The sequence below is a fragment of the Rhinatrema bivittatum genome, chromosome 11 (genome assembly GCF_901001135.1).
Source record: "Rhinatrema bivittatum chromosome 11, aRhiBiv1.1, whole genome shotgun sequence".
In the NCBI taxonomy this organism is placed as follows: domain Eukaryota; kingdom Metazoa; phylum Chordata; class Amphibia; order Gymnophiona; family Rhinatrematidae; genus Rhinatrema; species Rhinatrema bivittatum.
The window spans coordinates 29,747,274-29,769,850 of NC_042625.1; the positions used below are offsets into that span (position 1 = coordinate 29,747,274).

General features: G+C 48.6%; 1 protein-coding gene across 1 annotated transcript in view; it reads left to right on the plus strand.

The window, feature by feature from the left end:
- LOC115100985 (acetyl-CoA carboxylase 2-like) overlaps positions 1 to 22,577 on the plus strand; it is a 982,255-nt gene that overhangs the window by 213,537 nt on the left and 746,141 nt on the right. The window contains 5 exon segments of the mRNA XM_029620121.1: positions 2,819 to 2,982; positions 3,314 to 3,464; positions 3,581 to 3,684; positions 4,567 to 4,648; positions 21,600 to 21,745. Coding sequence (XP_029475981.1) covers positions 2,819 to 2,982; positions 3,314 to 3,464; positions 3,581 to 3,684; positions 4,567 to 4,648; positions 21,600 to 21,745 — 647 coding nt within the window.

Here is a 22,577-nt window from a genome sequence, read left to right on the forward strand (position 1 = left end):
TCCACAGTTTGGCTTTTCCAGAGAATACTGGCAGGCTGATGTTGGGGTGGTCTCTATGGCTGTGATGTCAGCTTTTGCTCCGTCTCCATCTGCTGGCAGAGATGCATAACACACTTGTGGTGATTTACCAAAATTGAATTTTATGGTCACAACCATAAATGCTATATTTGGAGAGGATTCATCAAGGCCTATGAAGAGAAGCACACCATCCCTTCCTGAAGCATCGAGGTGGATCTCTGCTGTTTTGGAGGTGTGTGAGCTACAGCGGCACAGGGAATTTAGTCAAAACTGATGGCAAGATGAATGCAGCATCTTATCAGAAAGTATTAGAGGAGAATTTGCATTCATTAGGCAGGAAGCTGCGCATGGAGCGCACTTGGACTTGCCAACATAATAATCCTAAACATAGGACTGGCTCAACACAGCACTGCACGTACATGTCCCACAAAGAAACCTAAGATCTGCTAATAAGGCTCTACTAACTGTTCCCTCTGTCAAAACAGCACGCCTCACGCAAGTTAGGGAGAGAGCATTATCACTGGCTGGCCCCGTGCTATGGAACACCATGCCACTCGAAATAAGACTGCAGAGAAACTTCAAAATATTCAAATCCAATCTGAAAACCTGGCTATTTAAACAAGCTTTTTATAAAGATAAAGAGAAGGGAAAAAAACAGCTGATTGATTAGGATGCACCAAACTAGAAATTGTTATTTGTAACCTACAAATGCACATTAAAGTTAAATTCTTTCCGTCTACTATGCTCCCTACAGACAAACTTAATGTACTCACATATTTTATTGGACCAAATGGCCCATCCAGTCTGTCCAGCAAGCTTTCACACTTGTTTTTTTTTCTCATACTTATCTGTTACTTTTGGCCCTTAGTAACCTTTTGGTTCCAATTCTCTTCCACCCCCGCCATTAATGTAGAGAGCACTGCTGGAACTGCTTCTAAGTGAAGTATCTAGCTTAATTGGTTAGGGGTAGTAACTGCCTCAATAAGCAAGCTACTCCCATGCTTATTTGTTTACCCAGCCTGTGCAATTCAGTCCTTGTTGGTTGTTGTCTGAATATAAATCCACTTTTCTTAATTCCCCCTGCCGTTGAAGCAGAGAGTTATGCTGGATAAGCATTAAAAGTGAAGTATCAGGCTTAATTGATTTGGGGTAGTAACTGCCGTAACACGCAAGCTACAACCATGCTTATTTGTTTACCCAGACTATGTAATTCAGTCCTTGTTGGTTGTTGTCTGAATATAAATCATCTTTTCTTCATTCCCTCCTGCCATTGAAGCAGAGAGCTACGCTGGATATGCATTGAAAGTGAAGTAATAGGCTTATTTGGTTTGGGTAGTAACTGCCGTAACAAGCAAGCGTCTCCCCGCTTTTTTGTGAATGCATTTCCTCTATTCCATATTTCCTCTTGCCGTTGAAGCATAGAGCAATATAGGAGTCGCATTACCGTGTGTATGTTTATTGAATAAGGGTATTATCTCCAGGTAGTAGCCGTCATTCCCGCAAGCCACCCTCTCTTCATTCACATCCTCTAGAGTCTAGGGTTCTCAACCCTGTCCTGGGGACCCCCCAGTCAGTCGGGTTTTCATGATATCCATAATGAATATGCATGAGAGAAAATTTGCATGCACTGCCTCCATAACATGCAAATTTTCTCTCATGCATATTCATTGTGGATATCATGAAAACCCGACTGGCTGGGGGGTCCCCAGGACAGGGTTGAGAACCACTGCTCTAGACTTTATGGATCCACAGTGTTTATCCCACGCACCTTTGAAGTTCTTCACAGTTTTGGTCTTCACCACTTCCTCAGGAAGGGCGTTCCAGGCATCCACTACCCTCTCCATGAAGAAATACTTCCTGACATTGGTTCTGAGTCTTCCTCCCTGAAGCTTCAAATCGTGACCCCTGGTTCTGCTGATTTTTTTCCAACAGAAAAGGTTTGTCGTTGTCTTTGGATCATTAAAACCCTTCAAGTATCTGAAAGTCTGTATCATATCACCTCTGTTCCTCCTTTCCTCCAGGGTTTAGATATTTAGATTCTTCAATCTCTCCTCATAAGTCATTTGATGAAGACCATCCACCTTTTTGGTCGCCTTTCTCTGGACCGCCTCCATCCTGTCTCTGTCCCTTCAGAGATACGGTCTCCAGAACTGAGCACAGTACTCCAGGTGAGGCCTCACCAAGGACCTGTACAAGGGGATAATCACTTCCCAAGTCAGCCCTGTGGTGGCTGCAACAGAAGAAAGTGAAAGTTCTGGAGTGACCATCCCAGTCTCCTGATCTCAACATCATTGAGTCACTTTGGCGAGAACTCAAGCATGCAGTTCATGTTAGAAAACCAAAGAATTTACAGGATCTAGAGGCTTTTTGCCAAGAGGCTTGGGCAGCTTTACCAGATAAAATAATAAAAGGCCTCATTCACAACTATTACAAAAGACTGCAAGCCATTATTGATGCAAAAGGGGGCAACACACAATATTAAGAACTAAGAGTTATGCAAACTTTTGAACATGACCAGTTTATTATTTCCTTTATTGCAATGGTTTTGTTAATGACTATGCTATTCTGTTATGCATAAAGTAGTTTATTTGAAACACATTAAAAATAACAGACGTATTTTGTCTGATCATTCATGTTTTCTTACAATGCTACACATCTTACAAATTCTGCCAGAGGTATGTAAACATGAGCACAACTGTATATTTGTATGTGTGTATGTATTTCTATATTGTTCTAAAGATTATTTTAAGAGTTCTGTTTCAGATCTTGCATGCACTTCCCTTTTTTCCTTCCTCTGCAGGGTTTTAAGCCAAGCTCGGGGACTGTCCAGGAGCTGAATTTTCGCAGCAGCAAGAACGTCTGGGGTTATTTCAGCGTGGCAGCGGCTGGCGGCCTGCATGAGTTTGCCGATTCCCAGTTTGGGCATTGTTTCTCCTGGGGAGAAAACCGTGAGGAGGCGATCTCGTCAGTACCTTTCTGTATATTTATCTATTGCCCTGTGTGTATGATTTAGAGGGGGGGGGGGTTATTTTAGTTTTGAGGAAAAAATACAGTAGGGCAGAGAAAATAAATCCCATTCCATGGACGAGTTCAGAACAGGATACATAGTATGTAAATGACCTTAAGATATTAGTACAAGGCCATACTTACCAGTGGGATTTGTTAATTTTGGTTTGTTAGCATATTATTGCCCTGTTTGTATCTGGGAATTATTTAGTTTTTTATTGTTCTGGGGGACCTCTATAGGCAGTTCCAAGTATGCATGGAGCAATATTTTATTGTATTTTTTTTAAAGGAACATGGTGGTGGCTCTGAAAGAGCTGTCCATCCGTGGGGATTTCAGAACCACGGTGGAGTACCTCATTAAGCTGCTAGAGACTGAGAGTTTTCAGAACAACGACATCGACACTGGGTGGCTGGATCATCTCATTGCGGACAAAATGCGGGTAAAAATGTTTGGCGCTGAGATTTTTCTCACCTTGGCTTAGCTTGGGCTATTTTAGTTGTTCACTTATTTTTTTTTAATAAATCTTCTGTGCTGACCCACAAATTTCTTTTTCAGGCGGAGAAACCAGACACCATGCTTGGGGTGGTCTGCGGTGCTTTGAATGTAGCCGATGCACTGTTCAGAACTTGCATGACTGATTTCTTACACTCACTTGAAAGGTGAATCAATAGTTAATTGGTCTGCATCTGTCTGTGCTGGAGATTCTGTATATTCAGTGTACACACACTGCTTATTGGTGCATATGGGCCTATCATTTAACCTTAAGAACAGTTGCAGTATATAGAACTGTAGGCAGCATGTTGCCATGCTGTGTATTCAGCAGAAAGATTGAGCTGCTTGAAAAAAGGCATTGCTTTAACCTTTTGTGGATGTCAATGTCATGAGTTCAGTTTAAAAATCTATCAATAGCTATAACTCTGGAATTAATCATGAGACTAAAAGTGGCATGCACATTTCTGTTTTGAACTAGTATGTCAGCAATTCATTAGTTGCCAATATAATTCTAATACCACTGACATTGCTTAGAAATGCCTTTTTATGGTCAGTCTTGCAATTTTGCTGCAGGGTGTGGTACCCTACAGTGTAGGAGACCCATATTTGTGTATTTGGGCTAGCGGGATATAGGCGTGTTGGGCAGAGGCATAAATCAAAGTGCCTTCTTGGACAGTGCTTCAAAAGTTTTCTCTTATGTAAACTGTATATCTGTTGTGCTCAGTTACAGAAAGCCTCCACTGACAGCTGTTGTAACTCATCTTACTGTTCATAATGGATGTGTGTCAGGAGATGAAGTGTCTAATTCATGAAGAAAAATCCAATTGTAACTGCTCATATCAGAAGAGATTTTTTTTTTGTAACAGTAATGCCAAGCTCTGAGTTTTGTGCAATATGATTAATACAATATTTGGTATTTCTTTTACAAGCTGATACATTTATAGTTAAATGCTCTTTTCCCATAATAGCTACTGTAATGGCATGGAAATATGACTAAAACTGCAGTGTTTAATTTTTTTTCCTTCTGGGGCTTCATTGTTGTCTTTCAGAGGCCAGGTTTTACCAGCAGCTACCCTGCTGAACATTGTAGATGTGGAACTCATCTCGGAGAGCGTGAAATATTCTATCAAGGTAAGAATTGATTCAAGAGCTTGTAGAACTGCACTCCGCTCAAAACCTAACTTTTTTTTTCCATCTCTTCTTCCAAATGTCCCAGCCACACCAGCCTTTATTTCATCACCAACTCTGCAATCTTAGCCACCTTCATCCTTTTCTTACCTTCATTCATGACTTTGTGTCATCCCAAGTATATAGTGTCCAGTGTCATCTCTATCGCTCTTATTGCTTTTTGTTTTTTCTGTCTCATGCTCAACACTTTGCTGTGCAGACTAGTATGGTCTTAATATAGTTTCCTTTTCTCTTTTTAACAATCTCATATATTTTTCCTTTTAATTGAGCTGGGATTCTCTTATAACAGGTCATAGAAACAGTGAAACATAGAACACAACGGCAGATAAAGAGCATATGGACCATCCATATCTCCTACTTAGCTTTAAAATCCTTTCCTCTCCCTCAGAGATCCCCTGTGCTTGTCACTTCTCTCCATGTATATTTCTATATGTGTGCGTGTATATACATTTTTTGTGGTTTTTATTATTGTGAAAAAAATGCTTTTATTATGCATCTTTTTGACTATAGCGAGAGAGAAAATACTCAGTTCCCTGTACGTACCAGGATCAGTCCAGACGGTGGGTTATGTCCCCCGTCCAGCAGAGGGAGTCAGACCAAAACTTCTGTGGGAGGTTCTACATAAGTGCAAGATCAAAATTTAATCACCACAATTTCTATGGTGGTTATTAACAATTCCAATAATGAGAAGACTCAATATTTATAGTGGCAACTCCATGCGTTCAACAAAACAGAATTCGAACAGGTCCCCCGACATGGTCCCGTGTTTCGCTGGGCTGCTTCGGGAGGGACCAGGGGTATATTTTAATCTAAGACATAAAACAAATATCAATGAGTATACACAATGGTGAAGAAAGGCTACACAGTACCGACCTTTACAAATGTACATACCTTTATGAAAATACCCGGAGCGCGCAGGCTCACACAGGTGTAGAGCATTTAAACACAGAAAAGGCGCGAACGTGACAGCTCTCGCGAGAGCTGTCAACTTACACCTGGTCTCGGCGGATCCACACAGTGAATACCTATCTAATAAAACAGGTTCCACTCAATTTCTTTATTGAGGCCAGAGGGGGCTACCGTGTCTAGAATAAAAATCCATCTCTGCTCCCTCCTGCCTAGGATCTCGGGGTAGTTGCCTCCCCGGGGAGGGCGGCGCACCACCTCGATCACCAGGAAGGAGAGATCAGAGATGGTATGTTCGCATTCAAGCCAGTGGGACACCAGGGGTTCATCAAGTCTGTGTAAGCGAATGTTAGAACAATGTTCAATCATTCGAGTTTTTAACATGCGTGTCGTTTTTCCCACATAGAGCAACGGGCATGGACACTTCACAATATATATAACCCCTTTAGTGAGACAGTCCGAGGAAGAGCGAAGTTTGAACACCCGCCCCGTAAGTGGATGTGTGAATTCTGACATATTGGCTGTGTGGCTGCACATAGTGCAATGACCACAAGGACCATGTATTCCTGAATTGTCAGATGAGTCAGTGAATGTGTAAGTGTGCACTAACCTGTCTCGTAGATTTCTGCCACGCTTAAAAGTAAAACGAAGCGGGCCACGTAACAGTTCTGTGAGTGAAAGAGCTGACCAGTGTCGCCGTATCGTCTCGGCAATGGAGCTCCCCATTATCGAAAATGGCAAAATACAGTTGTTAGATTCATCAGGCGCGCTAGAGGATGGTAAAAATAGCCAGTCACGATTCGTGTACAATGCTGGTCAGCTCTTTCACTCACAGAACTGTTACGTGGCCCGCTTCGTTTTACTTTTAAGCGTGGCAGAAATCTACGAGACAGGTTAGTGCACACTTACACATTCACTGACTCATCTGACAATTCAGGAATACATGGTCCTTGTGGTCATTGCACTATGTGCAGCCACACAGCCAATATGTCAGAATTCACACATCCACTTACGGGGCGGGTGTTCAAACTTCGCTCTTCCTCGGACTGTCTCACTAAAGGGGTTATATATATTGTGAAGTGTCCATGCCCGTTGCTCTACGTGGGAAAAACGACACGCATGTTAAAAACTCGAATGATTGAACATTGTTCTAACATTCGCTTACACAGACTTGATGAACCCCTGGTGTCCCACTGGCTTGAATGCGAACATACCATCTCTGATCTCTCCTTCCTGGTGATCGAGGTGGTGCGCCGCCCTCCCCGGGGAGGCAACTACCCCGAGATCCTAGGCAGGAGGGAGCAGAGATGGATTTTTATTCTAGACACGGTAGCCCCCTCTGGCCTCAATAAAGAAATTGAGTGGAACCTGTTTTATTAGATAGGTATTCACTGTGTGGATCCGCCGAGACCAGCTGTAAGTTGACAGCTCTCGCGAGAGCTGTCACGTTCGCGCCTTTTCTGTGTTTAAATGCTCTACACCTGTGTGAGCCTGCGCGCTCCGGGTATTTTCATAAAGGTATGTACATTTGTAAAGGTCGGTACTGGGTAGCCTTTCTTCACCATTGTGTATACTCATTGATATTTGTTTTATGTCTTAGATTAAAATATACCCCTGGTCCCTCCCGAAGCAGCCCAGCGAAACACGGGACCGTGTCGGGGGACCTGTTCGAATTCTGTTTTGTTGAACGCATGGAGTTGCCACTATAAATATTGAGTCTTCTCATTATTGGAATTGTTAATAACCACCATAGAAATTGTGGTGATTAAATTTTGATCTTGCACCAGTGTTGTTGCGTGATACTTGCTTATGTGCAAGGGTTCGCTCCTTCTTCATTTGGACTAGGTTCTACATAAGCCCATATCCCAGGTCTCCTTGCTCAGTAGTTTTCTGACTCCAGCAGAAGGAGCAGGGGACCTTCAGTTCCCCTCTTTTCTCTAGCTTAGTGGGTTTGTTTGGCTCAGCTAGGCTGCTATATCTACTTTATTTTCTGAGGGATCAAGTATACAAATAAAAAAAAAAAAAAGAAAGTTTTGACAGGGGGCTGGTTGCAGTTCGGAGTTTTTCACTCCGTTGACTCCCCCCCCCCCCCCACCTCTCTTGACACTTGCTAACAGGCCTGTTTCTATTCTTTCTCTTTTTACTGTCCTCCTCTTCTTCAGTTGGGTAAGTGTTTGTTTGTATTTCTTTTTCAGGCTTGTCATTTTCGCGCCGGACCGCCTGGGGTGCAAGTTAGAGGTTCTAACCTCTCCCCCCCCCCCTCCCCCAGCCTTTAGTGCTCCAACCCGCGGCCACGCGATGTAACATTCCCCGGGGCCGCCACCGCCAGGAGGTCCCATTCCCCGGCGGCCTTTTCAGCCTCCTGGGTCGGTGGGGTGTTCGGGGCGGTCCCTTGGCTGAGGCCAATTTCTCGGCGCCGAAGAGCAAGTGTTCCGCGCCCCTCATTCCCTCCCCTCCCCCACACCCGGCATGCCGAGAGCAGCGATTTGTAAGGCGTGCGGCTGGCTCGGGGGGCCGTCTGTCGAGGGAAGGGCTTTGCACGAGCTGCCTCCCCGGTGGGGAAGGCGGCTCGCAACAGGGGGACAACGCAGGAGATCGCGGACAGGACCGCGAGGGAGGACAGCGCCAGGCCCCGTTCCCGCTGAGCGCGGGAACGGCGGCCATTTTTGAGGCAGGACACATCTGAGGCAGGAACCTCTGAGGAGGAGTCTGAGGCTCCGTTTCCGGCGCTGCCACCAGTTTTAGTCCCTATGCTCGACCCTGAACCGCGATTTCCATCGAGGGAGCCTCCTGTGGGACCCCCCTTGGGGGTCCCAGCTTTTTCTTCGGAGTTTGTACTCTTGATGCACAATGCTTTCTTCAAAGGATGTCTCAGCCGCCGGATTTCAGTCTGGGGCCCTCTCCTCCCAAAATAGCAAGAACGGACACCCTTTTGGGGGGGGGCCCCCACCCGAGGTGGTGACACACAGGCCAGGGGGACGACGGGTGCTCCCCGGCACCCCCCTGCTCCACCCAGAGCTTACCCTCTCCCTGCAGGGGGGGGACCCGGTCCCAGATCCGGGCGGGGACGATCCTTTGTTAGCGGCTCAGATGGAGGGGGACGACCCCCGGGTGCTCCGCATTTTCCAGCGGGACGAACTGGATGATCTGATTCCACACATCTTGCAGGAGCTAGATTTCACCCCCCCCCCCCCACCCCCGGAGCTGCCAGGTCCCGACCCCAAGGCGAAGAAGGGTGACCCTGTTCTGGCCGGGCTCCACCCGCTGGCCAAGGCTTTCCCTTCCCACCCTACTTTTCTCCAGCTACTTTCTCGGGAATGGGATGCCCCCGAGGCCACACTAAAGGTCAGCAGGGCTATGGAAAAGCTATACCCCCTACTGGAGGAGTTTCTGGACCTGCTTAAGGTCCCGGCGGTGGATTCTGCGGTCTCTGCGGTCACAAAGCGTACCACTATCCCGGTCACAGGGGGCACAGCTTTACGGGACTCTCAAGACAGGAAGTTAGAGATTTACCTCAAGAGAGTCTTTGAGGTATCAGCGCTGGGGGTGCGAGCGGCCATTTGTAGCTCACTGGCGCAAAGGGCAGGACTCCGCTGGGTCCAACAGCTCCTCACCTCTCAGGATCTTCCCACTGCGGAGGCACACCAGGCGGACAGATTGGAGGCTATGATTGCCTACGGAGCGGACGCTCTCTATGATCTCTTGCGGGTCCTGGCCCGGTCTACGGTGGCCGCGGTCTCGGCCCGTTGACTTTTGTGGCTTAGAAACTGGTCAGCTGATTCCTCCTCAAAGACTCGTCTGGGGTCCCTCCCCATCAAGGGAATGTTCCTCTTCGGGGAAGACCTGGATCAGATCATCAAGTCCCTGGGCGAGAATGCAGTGCACAGACTCCCGGAAGACCGACCACGTTCTAATAGGTCCTTCAGTGCCTCACGGAGTCATTTTCGCTTGCAACGCCGGTTTCGCAATACGAAACAACAGACCCGCTCGGACACCGTCCTCCCGCTCTCATTCATGGATTCGGCCCTTTCGTGGGCGCAGGCCTGGCAGGGACGGATCGGGCCATGGAGTGGCTTCCAAGCCAGCTCAATGATGCCAAGCCGACTCACACGACATCTCTCAGGATAGGGGGCCGGATTTTGCTCTTCTACAAGGAGTGGGTCCGAATCACTTCAGATCAGTGGGTCCTGGATATTCTAAAACACGGCTACGCATTGGATTTTGTCCGTGCCCCCAGGGACCTGTTCATTTTCTCTCCATGCGGCCCTCTCCACAAGCAGCTGGTCTTTCGACAGACTCTGGACCATCTCCTCGCGCTGGGGGCCATAGTACCTGTTCCCGCCGCCGAGTTGGGCAGGGGCCACTACTCCATCTACTTCGTGGTTCCCAAGAAGGAAGGCACTTTCCGCCACATTCTGGCTCTCAAGTCGGTAAATAAATCCCTCAAGGTGCCAAGTTTCAGGATGGAAACCCTTCGCTCTGTACTGGCGGCGGTACACCAGGGAGAATTTCTGGCCTCGCTGGAACTCACGGAGGCGTATCTACATATTCCAATCTGCAGGGCGCATCAACGATTCCTCCGCTTCAAGATCTTGGGGCAACATTTTCAGTTTCAGGCCCTTCCTTTCGGGTTGACGACAGCACCACTCGTCCTCACGAAGATCATGGTAGTGGTGGCGGCCGCCTTACGCAGGGAGGGGATTCTGGTCCATCCTTACCTGGACGATTGGCTCATACGGGCAAAATCCCTGGCCCAGGGTTATCGAGCGGTCGACAGAGTGGTGCACCTTCTTCAATCCCTGGGATGGATCATCAACTATGCCAAGAGCCACCTCGTCCCGTCACAGTCATTGGACTTCCTGGGAGTGCGGTTCGACATGAAGACAGGCATGGTTTTTCTGAGATCGGAGCGAGCCCAAGCCTTGCAGGACCAAATACAGCATTTTTCTACGCTCTTGTGGCCCACGGTGTGGGATTATCTACAGGTCCTGGGATCCATGGCATCCAATATCGATCTGGTTCCCTGGGCTTTTGCTCATATGCGCCCTCTTCAGTGGGCCCTCCTCTCCCGCTGGAAGCTGGTGTCATGGGATTTTCAGGCTATTCTTCCGTTGCCTCGCTCCGCCGAAGACAGCCTCCTTTGGTGGCTGGACCCCAACCACTTGGCCAGGGGGGTATCTCTGGAAGTTCCGGCCTGGATAGTAGTCACCACGGATGCCAGCCTCTTGGGCTGGGGAGCGGCTTTCCAGTCCAGATCTCTACAGGGGCTGTGGACGAAAGCCCAAGCACAATGGCTGATCAACCGGCTGGAGACCAGGGCGGTTTTGCCTGGCGCTTCAGGCAGCCAGCTTCAGGTTCGCCAGCGCGCAGTCAGAATACTATCAGACAACGCGTCCACTGTGGCATACATAAATCGTCAGGGAGGCATGTGGAGCCGTCGCGTCTCTTTGGAGGCGGACAGACTGCAGTGGGCGGAGGTCCATCTCCTCCGCTTAGCGGTCTCCCACATTGCAGGAGTAGATAACGTACAGGCGGATTTCCTAAGTCGACAACATCTAGACCCCGAAGAATGGGAACTCTCGGTTAGCGCAATGCATCCGTTAGTTCAACGTTGGGGGATTCCTCACATGGACCTCATGGCCACAGCCCGCAATGCGAAGGCCCCCTCGCTTCTTCAGCCGCAGAAGAGAGCGTGGCACGGAGGGGGTCGATGTGCTCATGCTGCTGTGGCCGCGGCAGATTCTCCTGTATGTGTTCCCTCCGTGGCCTCCCGTGGGCAAGGTGCTTCGGAGGGTGGAAGGCCACCGGGGACCGGTAATCTTGGTGGCTCCAGAGTGGCCTCGTTGGCCGTGGTTCGCGGACCTACTCAACATGGCGGAGGACGGTCCCTTACGCTTCGGTCATCTCCTCTGCCTGCTTCGGCAGGGGCCAATATTTTTTGACGAGGCGTCTCGCTCCTGTCTTGCGGCTTGGTTTTTGAGAGGTGCAAGTTGAGGTGCCGTGGTTATCCTGAAGCAGTGATCTCGACGTTGCTTAGGTCATGTAAGTCATCCACTTCCGTTGCCTATGTCTGGGTGTGGAAAGTTTTTGAGACTTGGTACACGTCGCACTCCATTCTTCCGTCCCACGCTTCGGTTTCACAGATCCTCTCCTTCTTGCAGGCTGGCCTGGATAAGGGTCTAGCTTACAATTCTCTGCGAGTCCAGGTTGCCGCTTTGGGGCCCTTGCTCCGCTGCGAGGAGGATGTCCTACTCTCGTCTCATCCAGATGTGATCCGCTTCCTCAAAGGGGTGAAACACTTGAGGCTGCCCCTGCAGGCTCCTTGTCCTTCTTGGAGCCTCAACCTCGTGCTTCGTATCCTTGCCGGCCCTCCCTTCGAGCCTCTACGTACCTCTACACTCAAGGACCTAACCTTCAAGACGATTTTCTTGGTGGCGATTAGTTCGGCATGCCGCATTTCTTAGCTGTAGGCGTTATCTTGCAGGGACCCGTATCTCAGGTTCACTGACGCGGGTGTCACCTTGCGCACGGTACCCTCTTTTCTGCCCAAGGTGGTTTCGACTTTTCATCTTAATCAGACGGTGGAATTGCCTTCTTTTTCTCAGGACGTCTCTTGGGATCTGTGCAAGCTTGACGTCAAACGCTGTCTACTGCGTTACCTTGAGGTCACCAATGAGTTCCGTCTCTCGGACCACTTGTTCGTCCTTTGGTCGGGTCCTAAGAAGGGTTGTCTGGCTTCTAAGACGACCGTCACCCGCTGGTTGAAAACCGCAATTGCCGCAGCATACATTGGAGCAGGTAAGTCGCCTCCTCTGGGAGTCAAGGCCCACTCCCTTCGCTCGCAATCTACATCCTGCGCGGAAAGCTCTTCCGTCTCTTCGCAGGAGATCTGCAGAGCGGCCACTTGGACGTCGCTCCATACGTTTGCTCGACATTATCGTCTGGATGTCCGGTCCTTGAACTTCGGTTCGTTTGGTGACAGAGTTCTTCGAGCAGGGCTATCTACGACCCGCCCTTAGGGAAGCTTTGGTACATCCCACCGTCTGGACTGATCCTAGTATGTACAGGGAAAAGAAAATTATTCCTTACCTGCTAATTTTCATTCCTGTAGTACCAAGGATCAGTCCAGACGCCCTCTCTATACTTTGGGGGTCTGTCTGGGAAGCCTCTGCTCGTCTCTGTTTTCGGACTTATTGCTGTTCTCCCTGTGGCTTTGGGGAGATATCTTCTTACAGTTCTGTTTGCAAGTTTTCAGTTGAGACGCAAGTTGTTCTCCATTTGCTTCGTGTTTATGTTCGGTTCATTCGATTTGTTCACTTGATCCCTCTGTCTCTTCTCTGTTTGGCTTTGTTATTTTGATTACTGAGCAAGGAGACCTGGGATAGGGGCTTATGTAGCACCTCCCCCAGAAGTTTTGGTCTGACTCCCTCTGCTGGACGGGGGACATAACCCACCGTCTGGCCTGATCCTTGGTACTACAGGAACGAAAATTAGCAGGTAAGGAATAATTTTCTTTTGTGAATTTCAGTAAATAAAATTCTCCCAGGACAAGCAGGATGGTAGTCCTCATATATGGGTGACATCATTGATGGAGCCCTGTCACGGAACACTTTTGTCAAAGTTTCTAGAACTTTAACTGGCACACTGAGCATGCCCAGCATTCCACTAACCCTGCAGCCAGCAGGGGTCCCTCTTTAGTCTCTCTTTTTCTGCACAGCAGTTGCCTCGCGGTTTAGGAGCTCTGTGAGAAATTTCTCACGACTTTCCTCACGGAGCTATTTGAAGTTTATCTTCTCAAAAAATCCCTCAGTGGGGGTCCCCATCGTGCTCCGTTCCCTCCGATGCTCGGTAAGTATTTTTTCCGGTACTTGCGGTCGGTTCCCGCTGACTTACTGCTTCGGTGCCTGACAATCACCCACCACGCGCCCACCAAATTTTAACATGGCGACCGGGTTTAGGAAATGCCCCGAGTGTTCGAGGACCATGTCCATAACGGACCCACATGAAGTATGTGTTTTATGCTTAGGCCCCTCGCACGATGTTCGTTGATGCCCTAGTTGTGCACAAATGACCCCCAAAGGCCGTCGCACTCGACTGGACAAAATGGAGCAGAAGTTTGCTTCAAAACAGACTGCTCCATTGATGCCAGTTCAAGCGCCACCGACCGTGAAGGGTCCATTGTCCTCGGAAACGATTTGCCAGGAGCACCGTGGACAGGATGACCGTCCGTCACAGACTCCATCGAGGACATCGGCATCATCGTCTCGATGCCGGGGAAAGACCGGACCGAGCACCGAGGGAAACATCGACACCTGCACTGGCAGGCATCCCCGACCGGTGCCGGCACTGATACCGCAGCGGCATCGACTTCCATCGAGTCGCCTGCGATGAGGGCCCAGGGAGAGGAGCCCCCATAATCCTCTGGACCCGGGACCCCTATGTGTTCCCTACCGGTGTCTCGCGCCCAGCCTCCATGGGCCCCCGTGGAGGCTTCGGTGTCGCCTAGCCTGCTTTCTACTCCGATCGCCGTGCCACCCATGCCGGCTTCCCGGGAGGAATTGGACCGCATGGTCCAAGAGACAGTGCTTAAAGCCTAACGAGGCTTCCAGTCGCTGCCGGCCCTCATACCAGCCCTGGAACCGGCTCCCTCGATGATTGCACCGCTTCTCGAGTGCCTTGATACGCTCATCGGTGCTTTATCGACTCCTCTGCCACCAGACACGGTCATATATTCCAAGTCTCTAGCGCTGGCAGGCGGCATTCCCTGTCTGTGCAGTACACAGCCATGCCTGGGTTCTACCATCGTCGCGAAAAGATATCAGCCTCCTCGTCTGCACCATAAGGTGCTAGGGGAGCACTGGTGAGGAAGGCGCCCTAACACATTCTGTGATTGCTTTTTGGCAGCGTGCAGCCACTGATTCTAGCAGGTAGTTCTCTGTCCTTGCTGGTACATGGGATTCTACCCTCAAGTACGGTGAGTGGGTTCGTAGGTGTGCTGTAATCCGTGGATGGGATACTACTGTATGAGTACTGGTCAGTGTGCTTTTATAGCAGAGGGCACTATTCTTCCAGTTGCCCTCTACTGTATGGGTGTGTGTGTGTTTCCCTCATGGCAAGCACAACAGGTTGTGCGCTGCAGCCTCAGGACTGACCTAAGACTGTTCCTGGTCGAACCTCTATGGGAATGGATACTAGGAGGGTAGTATTGGGAGTCTTCCCTTTCCTCAGAAGTGGACTCTTTTGACCCCTCCCGTGTTAGAAATCCCCTTTGTGGGGAAGCCCCTGGGGCCCTGGCCCTTGCAGGTTTATCGCCGAACTGGAGCCTCGATTTTTTTGAATCGATGTATCTTCTTGTAGAGCAGGACCAAGGGACCACAGCAGCAGTCATTGGACCATTTTTGCTGGGGTCCCTCCGTTGATTACCGTGGTGGCCTACTGCATCTTAGGGTGGTTGCAAGTGGCAGATTCGGTCGCTTTTAACCTCAGTGATTGTAACCCAAATCTCCCCTGGGGAATAGGAAGGTTTTTCGGGATCAGGAAGCTCCGATTCTTGTTGCTTTCCTGTACCTTCAGGAAGGACAATATGACTGGGTTTCCAGAGCGACCCTTATGGGTCCCCCTAGATGCCTGGTTGTCCACCCCTACAATGGGTGGCCCTCTTTCCCGGAGAAGGGATGTCACTGCAGTCGCTCTCTGTTCCTTGCAGGATCTGAGAGCCGGTCGGGCAGTAGCGCTCTCCTTAGCAGGTCTATTTTGCGAGGGAGCTATTCCAGATTTGGACTCTCCTCTTTGGGGTAGCTCCCCGGTGAAGATTAAGGGTGTCTCCCATCTGGGAGTCACCTTTGATACCTGCTGAACTCAATGGGTGTTTTTTATGGAGGACCACTATTGTCATTCATTCTCGCTTGCGGGACCCTACCTCAGTGAGGAGGGTTCTAGTCCATCTAATGGCCTTTCATCCTATCGCCATATCCATGGCTGAGGGACTTGGGGGATGAGGGACCCTACAACAGAGGTGCTACTCTTTGGTTGCAGTGGCTTGAAAGCTCTACTTCCCCATTTTAGGGAAAACCCTGTCTGTGGATAAGTCCTGGTTCATGCAACGATTGTTCCATTTACTGGACTGTGTACTTCCTTGGGGGAAGAATATGTTATTAATACCTAAGCCAGGTTGGTGGGCGGTCTGTTCTGAGATAATACTGGGATTTGTACTTGCGGCACTGTTATGGGTTCAGACCATGCACAATGGTATCCTGCCCAGGGTCTCTGACCTGGGGGGCTAATCTCATATAAACACAGACAGTCATTGGGAATATACCTGGGGGCTTGAACATAGGAGCTTATCTCCTACACAAATGGCCACACACAATTACTGGGATTGTACCTGGGGGCTTGAACTCAGGAGCTTATCCCCTAAACACACAAACTTTGATTCAGTACATCATGGTCCAGGTAAGAAAGTAAGTTTATTTGAGTAATAGGAGGATAGAACAAATATAATCAGATTGTATAGAAGAAGTAATGGTAGATGATAACAATTGCTACATAGATATAAAAAGCTTACATTTCCAAAGGATCCATCATGCCATCATATCCAGGGCTTTCTTTCCTGCTTTCTCTCCTTATATACTATAAACGCTTGTGGAAGCAGCGATGTTCTCTCCCTCTGAGTTCTTATCAGATTTCAGGTGCAGCTGTGTGGCCTTCACTTTCTCTCTCAGGGCTTTAGTATAAGGTAATTGCTAGTTTTCTCATCATAGACTTAGTGGAATAACTAAATAAACTCTTGCCTGTTCATAAACGTTTCACAGTGCAAAACAGTAAACAGGAGTTCACTCAGAGGTTGGCCTGTGGCCTTCAAACTAGTTTGTGTCTGGGTGAAAACTCTGAATCCATGCGGCCTATCCTCTATATACACCCTAGCAAAAACTAACAAAAAATGACTCCCAACAGGCATCCTGGATTCCTGTCTCTTGATGGAGTGTATCTGGATTTCTCCCAGGACAAGCAGGATGGTAGTCCTCACATATGGGTGATGTCATCAGGCGGAGCCCTGTTACTGAACACTTTTGTCAAAGTTTCTAGAAACTTTGACTGGCACACCAGCATGCCATGATCCCTGTGTCCACAGGGGTCTCCCTTCAGTCTCTTTTTTTCCACGCTGCAGTTTGCCTTGCGTTTAGGAGCTCTGTGAGATTTTTCTCACAACTTTTCCTCACGGAAACACTTGAAATTTTACTTCTCAAATAATTTCCCTACACAGGTCTCCCTTCGTGTACATTTCATCGACGCTCGGTGAGTACTATGTCCTGTTCTCCGCTCGGTGAGTACTATGTCCTGTTCTCCGCTCGGTGAGTACTATGTCCTGTTCTCCTGTCACCTCACTATCGGTTCCCCCGGGTTACCAACCGAATTGCGGCCCTCTTTCTCCCTATGTCTATCACCCTTGGTTCGCCCCACGATGCCCATGAGTGTCCTTGCTGTGATCTCCCACTGGGTCCATCGGGGCTAGAGGGATTGAGAGGTCCATGGTTCCCGTTGCAGTCAATCCCGCCAGGGCCGTCGTCGATGCCCCCATTGATGCCTCCATCGAGGCCCTCGACTAAAGAAAATGCTCCATACTTTGGGTTATCAATCAGAGCCCTGTGCAATCCTTGGGCGAGAAACAATGCCAGGAGCAGTAGAGGCACGGTGACAGTCTGTCACCAACGCCATCTGGGACAGCAAGGGCATCTTCCTCGGTGCTGGAGAATGACCGAGCTGAGCATCGAGGGAAACATTGTCACTGCCATGGTAAACGTCCATTGCCGACACCATTCTGGACATCGGTGACAGTTTCCACTGTGCTGGAGAATGACCGGGCCGAGCACTGAGGGAAACATAGTCGCTGGCACCGACGTGGTTCTGCGTTCGGTGCCGGCACTGATAACACATCGGCATCAATGTCCATTGAGCCAGTTACGAAGCGGGCCCGGGTACAAGAGTCTCCATGCTCCTCTGCACCTGAGGCACTGAGGCATTCCCCACTGACACCAGTGCGGGTACTGAGCCACCACAGATTCATGTGGTAGTGCCAGTAACACCTAGACGATCTCCCCCTATAGCTGCGCTACCTATACCAGCTTCCAGGGAGGAGCTGGACATTCTCATCCATCAGGCTGTCCTCAATGTCTTCCGGAATCTACTAACACCGGAGCCATCGATATTCGCACCATTGTGGCACCGCCTCGTTGTGGCACCTACCAACAGCAGCCTAAGTCATCAACGCCGACTCATCCTTCTGAGCCTCCACGAACCCCTATACCTATCCTGGGATCCTTGAACGGTGATGGGCACTCTAATCTCGCTTCAGCACCGATCCCATCATGACCTAAGTAAAGGACATGTCTGAAACCATCCCTTTTGACCTGGTCACTAAAAAGGACCAGAAGTTTTCGGGAGGGTCTAGGTCGTAACTTCTTCCAAGAACTATATTGGTGTCACATATTGCTATTTACCAGCTATGTTTGATACAACTCCAAGGGAAACCTCTCTGCCATCCACATGAAATTCAATCAACATGTGATTGCTTCGAAACGTCCAGCAACAAGACTCAGTGCTAGATGGTGAACCTGGCTTACGGCCTCTGATATATGGCCCAAAGTCCAAGATAAACTAGCTGATCTGCCATGCATAGCAGATAATCTCTTCATGCACAAGGTCCAGCAGACAGTGGCTCAATTGCAAGACCACCGCGAGACCCTGCGACAGCTCTCTACGTTTCTTGCACAGCAAAGAGGAATGCTAGAAGGACCTTTTACTGCTCTCACGTGAGACTGATATCCAGATCACACCAACTCTGCCAGTCGGGCAGGCACCTGGATTTTTCAACCTTGCCAGAGAACAGAACGGACCATCCCACTGAGGACCAGGGCTCTGGATACGGTTCCCCGGGCGCAACAAGGCACAGGATTTTGATCCCGCTATTTTCTACTTTCAAAGAAAACAGGTGACCTCCACCCATCCTGGACCTCAGAAATCTCAACAAATTTCTTCAGAAAGAAAAGTTCAAAATGATGTCTCTCGGCAGCATGCTTTCCTTACTACAACAAGGGGGTTGCCTCTATTCTCTGGACTTTCTATACACTTCATAGTGAGTCAACAACATTTTCAATACCAAGTTCTGCCATTCGAACTAGCTTTGAAAACTTGTGTATTTCACCAAATGCTTAGCAGTGACTGCCATTCATCTACAAAGAACAGCAGCATTCACGCGTTTCCTTACCTGGACTGCCCAATAAGGAATCAATCCAAACAAGGAGTTTTAAATTCTCTAAGACTCACTATAACTCTACTACATTTGGCTGGGAATTCTGATCAGTTACCATAAATCCCATATGGAGCAGATCTGGGCACTACAGTTGCAATGGCCTTCCTGCCCAACAACTGCGCAGACATCCTATCAAATTGTCCACATCTCTGTGCGCATACAACATGGCCTCAGCCCATCAATTCTTCCATTGCTGGGCCACATGGTTTCCATGATCCATGTCACTCCTATGGCCAGACTAGCCATGAGAAAAACTCAGTGGATTTTAAGATTTCAGTGGCTCTAAGCCATTCAACTGCTTTCGTCCCTGTTGCATATGACCGATCCAGTAACCAAATTCTCAGATGATCTTGGCCACGGTCACATCCAGTGGCGTAGCCAGAATTGATTTTTTGGGTGGGCACAAGGTTAACATGGGTGGGCTGTAGGCATGCAGGTCTACTAGTTGTTTTTTTTACTGATAAATAATGCCAAATTATGCAGCATAGCATTCACATCTACGCCTAAGTATGAGGTTTACTTAATGATACAAACATAATTCACGGTGATTTGTGGTACTTTAGCCTTCTTATTATTACGATTTTATACACGGCTCCTACCTGTCCATAAATTTTGAGAGAGCGGTTTTGTTGCTTATATTTAAATTGCTAACATCTCAAAATATAGATATATATTTTTACCTTTGTTGTCTGATCTTTGTATTTTTCTAATCAGTTGGTCCTGGTCTCTTTGTCCCATTTTTTCCCTTATAGCTCATTTCCTAATTCCTTTTCAGTGTCTTTCTTCTATTACTGTCTTCTTCCCTTCCACACACACACATACACGCTTTCTCTCACAGACTCCCTCTCACACACTCAAGCTCTCACTCTCATATGCTCTCCCCCCCCCCCCCCCCCAAGCTCAAATTCAAGTTCTCACTTTCTCACCCCTCCCCAGGCTTATATTCTTATGCACACACAGACGCACATCCAGGCACCCATTCTCACCCACACACATAAACCCAGACTCCCATTCTCACCCACAAACCCATGCTCCCAGTCTCACCCACACATATTCAAGCTCCCATTCTCATCCATAGATATACACATTTAAGGTACTATTCTCACCCACACATACACACATTCAAGCACCCATTCTTATCCACATATTCAAGCTTCCATTCTCACCCACCCACACAAACCCAGGCTCTCATTCTCACCCATATATACACACATTCAAGCTCCCATTCTCATCCACCCACAAACCCAGACTCCCATTCTCAACCACACATACGAGCTCCCATTCACCCACATACACACCCAGGCTCCAGTTTTCACCCACACACACTCCCATTCTCATCCACACATACACATTCAAGCACGTGCACAGCTTCCGCTTTCTCCCCCAGAGCAGGAAGATCAGCTGCCTCTCCTGCTGCCACCGGACTCCTGCTATCTTCGGGCATCGGGCCGTACTGCCCGCCGAACTTCCTGTCGAACTTCCTGTCGGGGGGGGGGGGTGGGGGGAGCGGAAGCGCAGCGCACAACGTCCGCTTCCTCCCTCCCCCCAAGCAGGAAGATCGGCGGGCAGTACGGCCCAACGCCCGAAGATAGCAGGAGTCCGGTGGCAGCAGGAGAGGCAGCTGATCTTCCTGCTCTGGGGGAGAAAGCGGAAGCTATGCGCAGCGCTTCCGCTCCCCCAAACAGGACGTTCGGCGGGCCGTTTGGTCCGAAGATAGCAGGAGAACGGGTGGCAGCAGGAGAGGCAGCTGATCTTCCTGCATTGGGGGGAGGAAGCGGAAGCTGCCCGCGGCGCTTCCGCTCCCCCCCCCCGAACAGGAAGACCGGTTGGCCATACGGCCGCAGCAGCGCTGCCCCACGTGTGCCGTTATGGTGCGCGAGGCGTGGGTTCTCTTGTTCGCTGTCGCGGGGATGGGATCCCGCGACAGCCTTGCAGTTCCGGTGCCAGTTGGGTGGGCCTGGGTCTAAGTTGGGTGGGCACCTGCCCACCCAGGCCCACCCGTGGCTACGCCACTGGTCACATCCAACTTGGGATGGAGAGCTCGTATCAACACCCTCCAAACCCAAAATGTGTCAACGCCGCTCCATGAAAAGTCTCAGTTCAACTTCCTGGAGCTTCGAGCCATGCGTTATGCCCTTTATGCCTTCAAACACTGCCTCTCACACAAAACTTTGCGGATACAGACAGACAACATAGTGGCAATGTGGTACTCGAACAAACAGGGATGCACAGGTTCTTATCTGCTCTGCCAGGAAGCCGCGCAGTTCTGGGCCTGGGCCCTTGCACACTCCATGCATCTGTGGGCCACTTATCTAACAGGCATACCAAACATAGAGTTAGGGTTAGGGGTCCTTGTGTGATTTACAATTATGTAACGGCCTAGGGGGTATGTTTGAAAGTTCTAGAATTTTTTAGATCAAAGTTCTGGACCGGGCTTCATTCGATGATGTCACCCATCTGTGAGGACTAACATCCTGCTGTCCTCGGAGAATACCTATTACAGATAAGCAACCCTGTTTTTTTTTTAGCAGCAGAATCTGTTTAGATCTGATGATGAATTTAAAATGGCAAGGACTGTCTTATTTGCCAGTCCATTTAAATGCAGGATGTAAAAGGATTTAGTGTTTTGAGGGAGGACGGAGAATAAGAAAATGTTTTCTCATCTGTGTTTTTCACTAGGTGGCACGTCAGTCCCTAACAATGTATGTGATCATCATGAATCAGTCTCACATAGAGATTGATGTTCATAGATTGAGTGATGGAGGGCTTTTGCTCTCTTATGATGGGAACAGCTACACTACCTACATGAAGGAAGAAATTGATAAGTATGCTAATACATAAGAAATTTTTTTTTAAAAACATACTAACCCAAAAATGTATACACAAAGATGTGTTATATACCCAAATCATGATTTATGTGCATTTTTGTTTGTACAAAACTTGTTAGAAGCATAAAATTTGTGCTTCTAACTCATGTTTTGTGCGCACAACTTTTATGAGTACAATTTTATTCGCACAAATCCTGTTCAAGTCAGTGTATTTACCATACTACAATTCCATGTAACATCAAAATGGTATGTATTAAAGGCAGCAGGTATTCTTATTCCCTGTACGTACCCGGATCATTCCAGACTGTGGGTTGTGCCTCCCTTCCAGCAGATGGAGACAGAGAAAAACTTGAAGGGCACCCCCTCTTAACTCTGTGTGCTGCCTGCGTCTCTTCAGTATTTCTCTGTCTCCAGCAGATGAAGGTGGCAGAACCTGCGGTCCTCTTATAGCTTTAAAAAAAAAAAAAAGAGGGAATCTCAAATTCAGGGATTCCTTCTGTTTTCAATAGTTTGGATCAAGCAAGTTTAAAAAAAACCAATTAAACAAAACAAAAAACCCAATTAAAAAAGAACAAAAAAAAAAAACAAACGAAGAGGAAGTCAACTGTACCATTGAGAGAGACTGAAGAAAAGATGATTTATATTCAGAATCAACCAACAAGGAATGAATTACATAGTCTGGGTAAACCAATAAGCATGGGTGTAGCTTGCTTGTTACGATGGTTACTACCCCAAATCAATTAAGCATGATACTTCACTTGGAATACATATCCACTGCAGCTCACTGCTTCAACAACAGGGGGGAATGAAGTAAAGAGGGGTTATATTC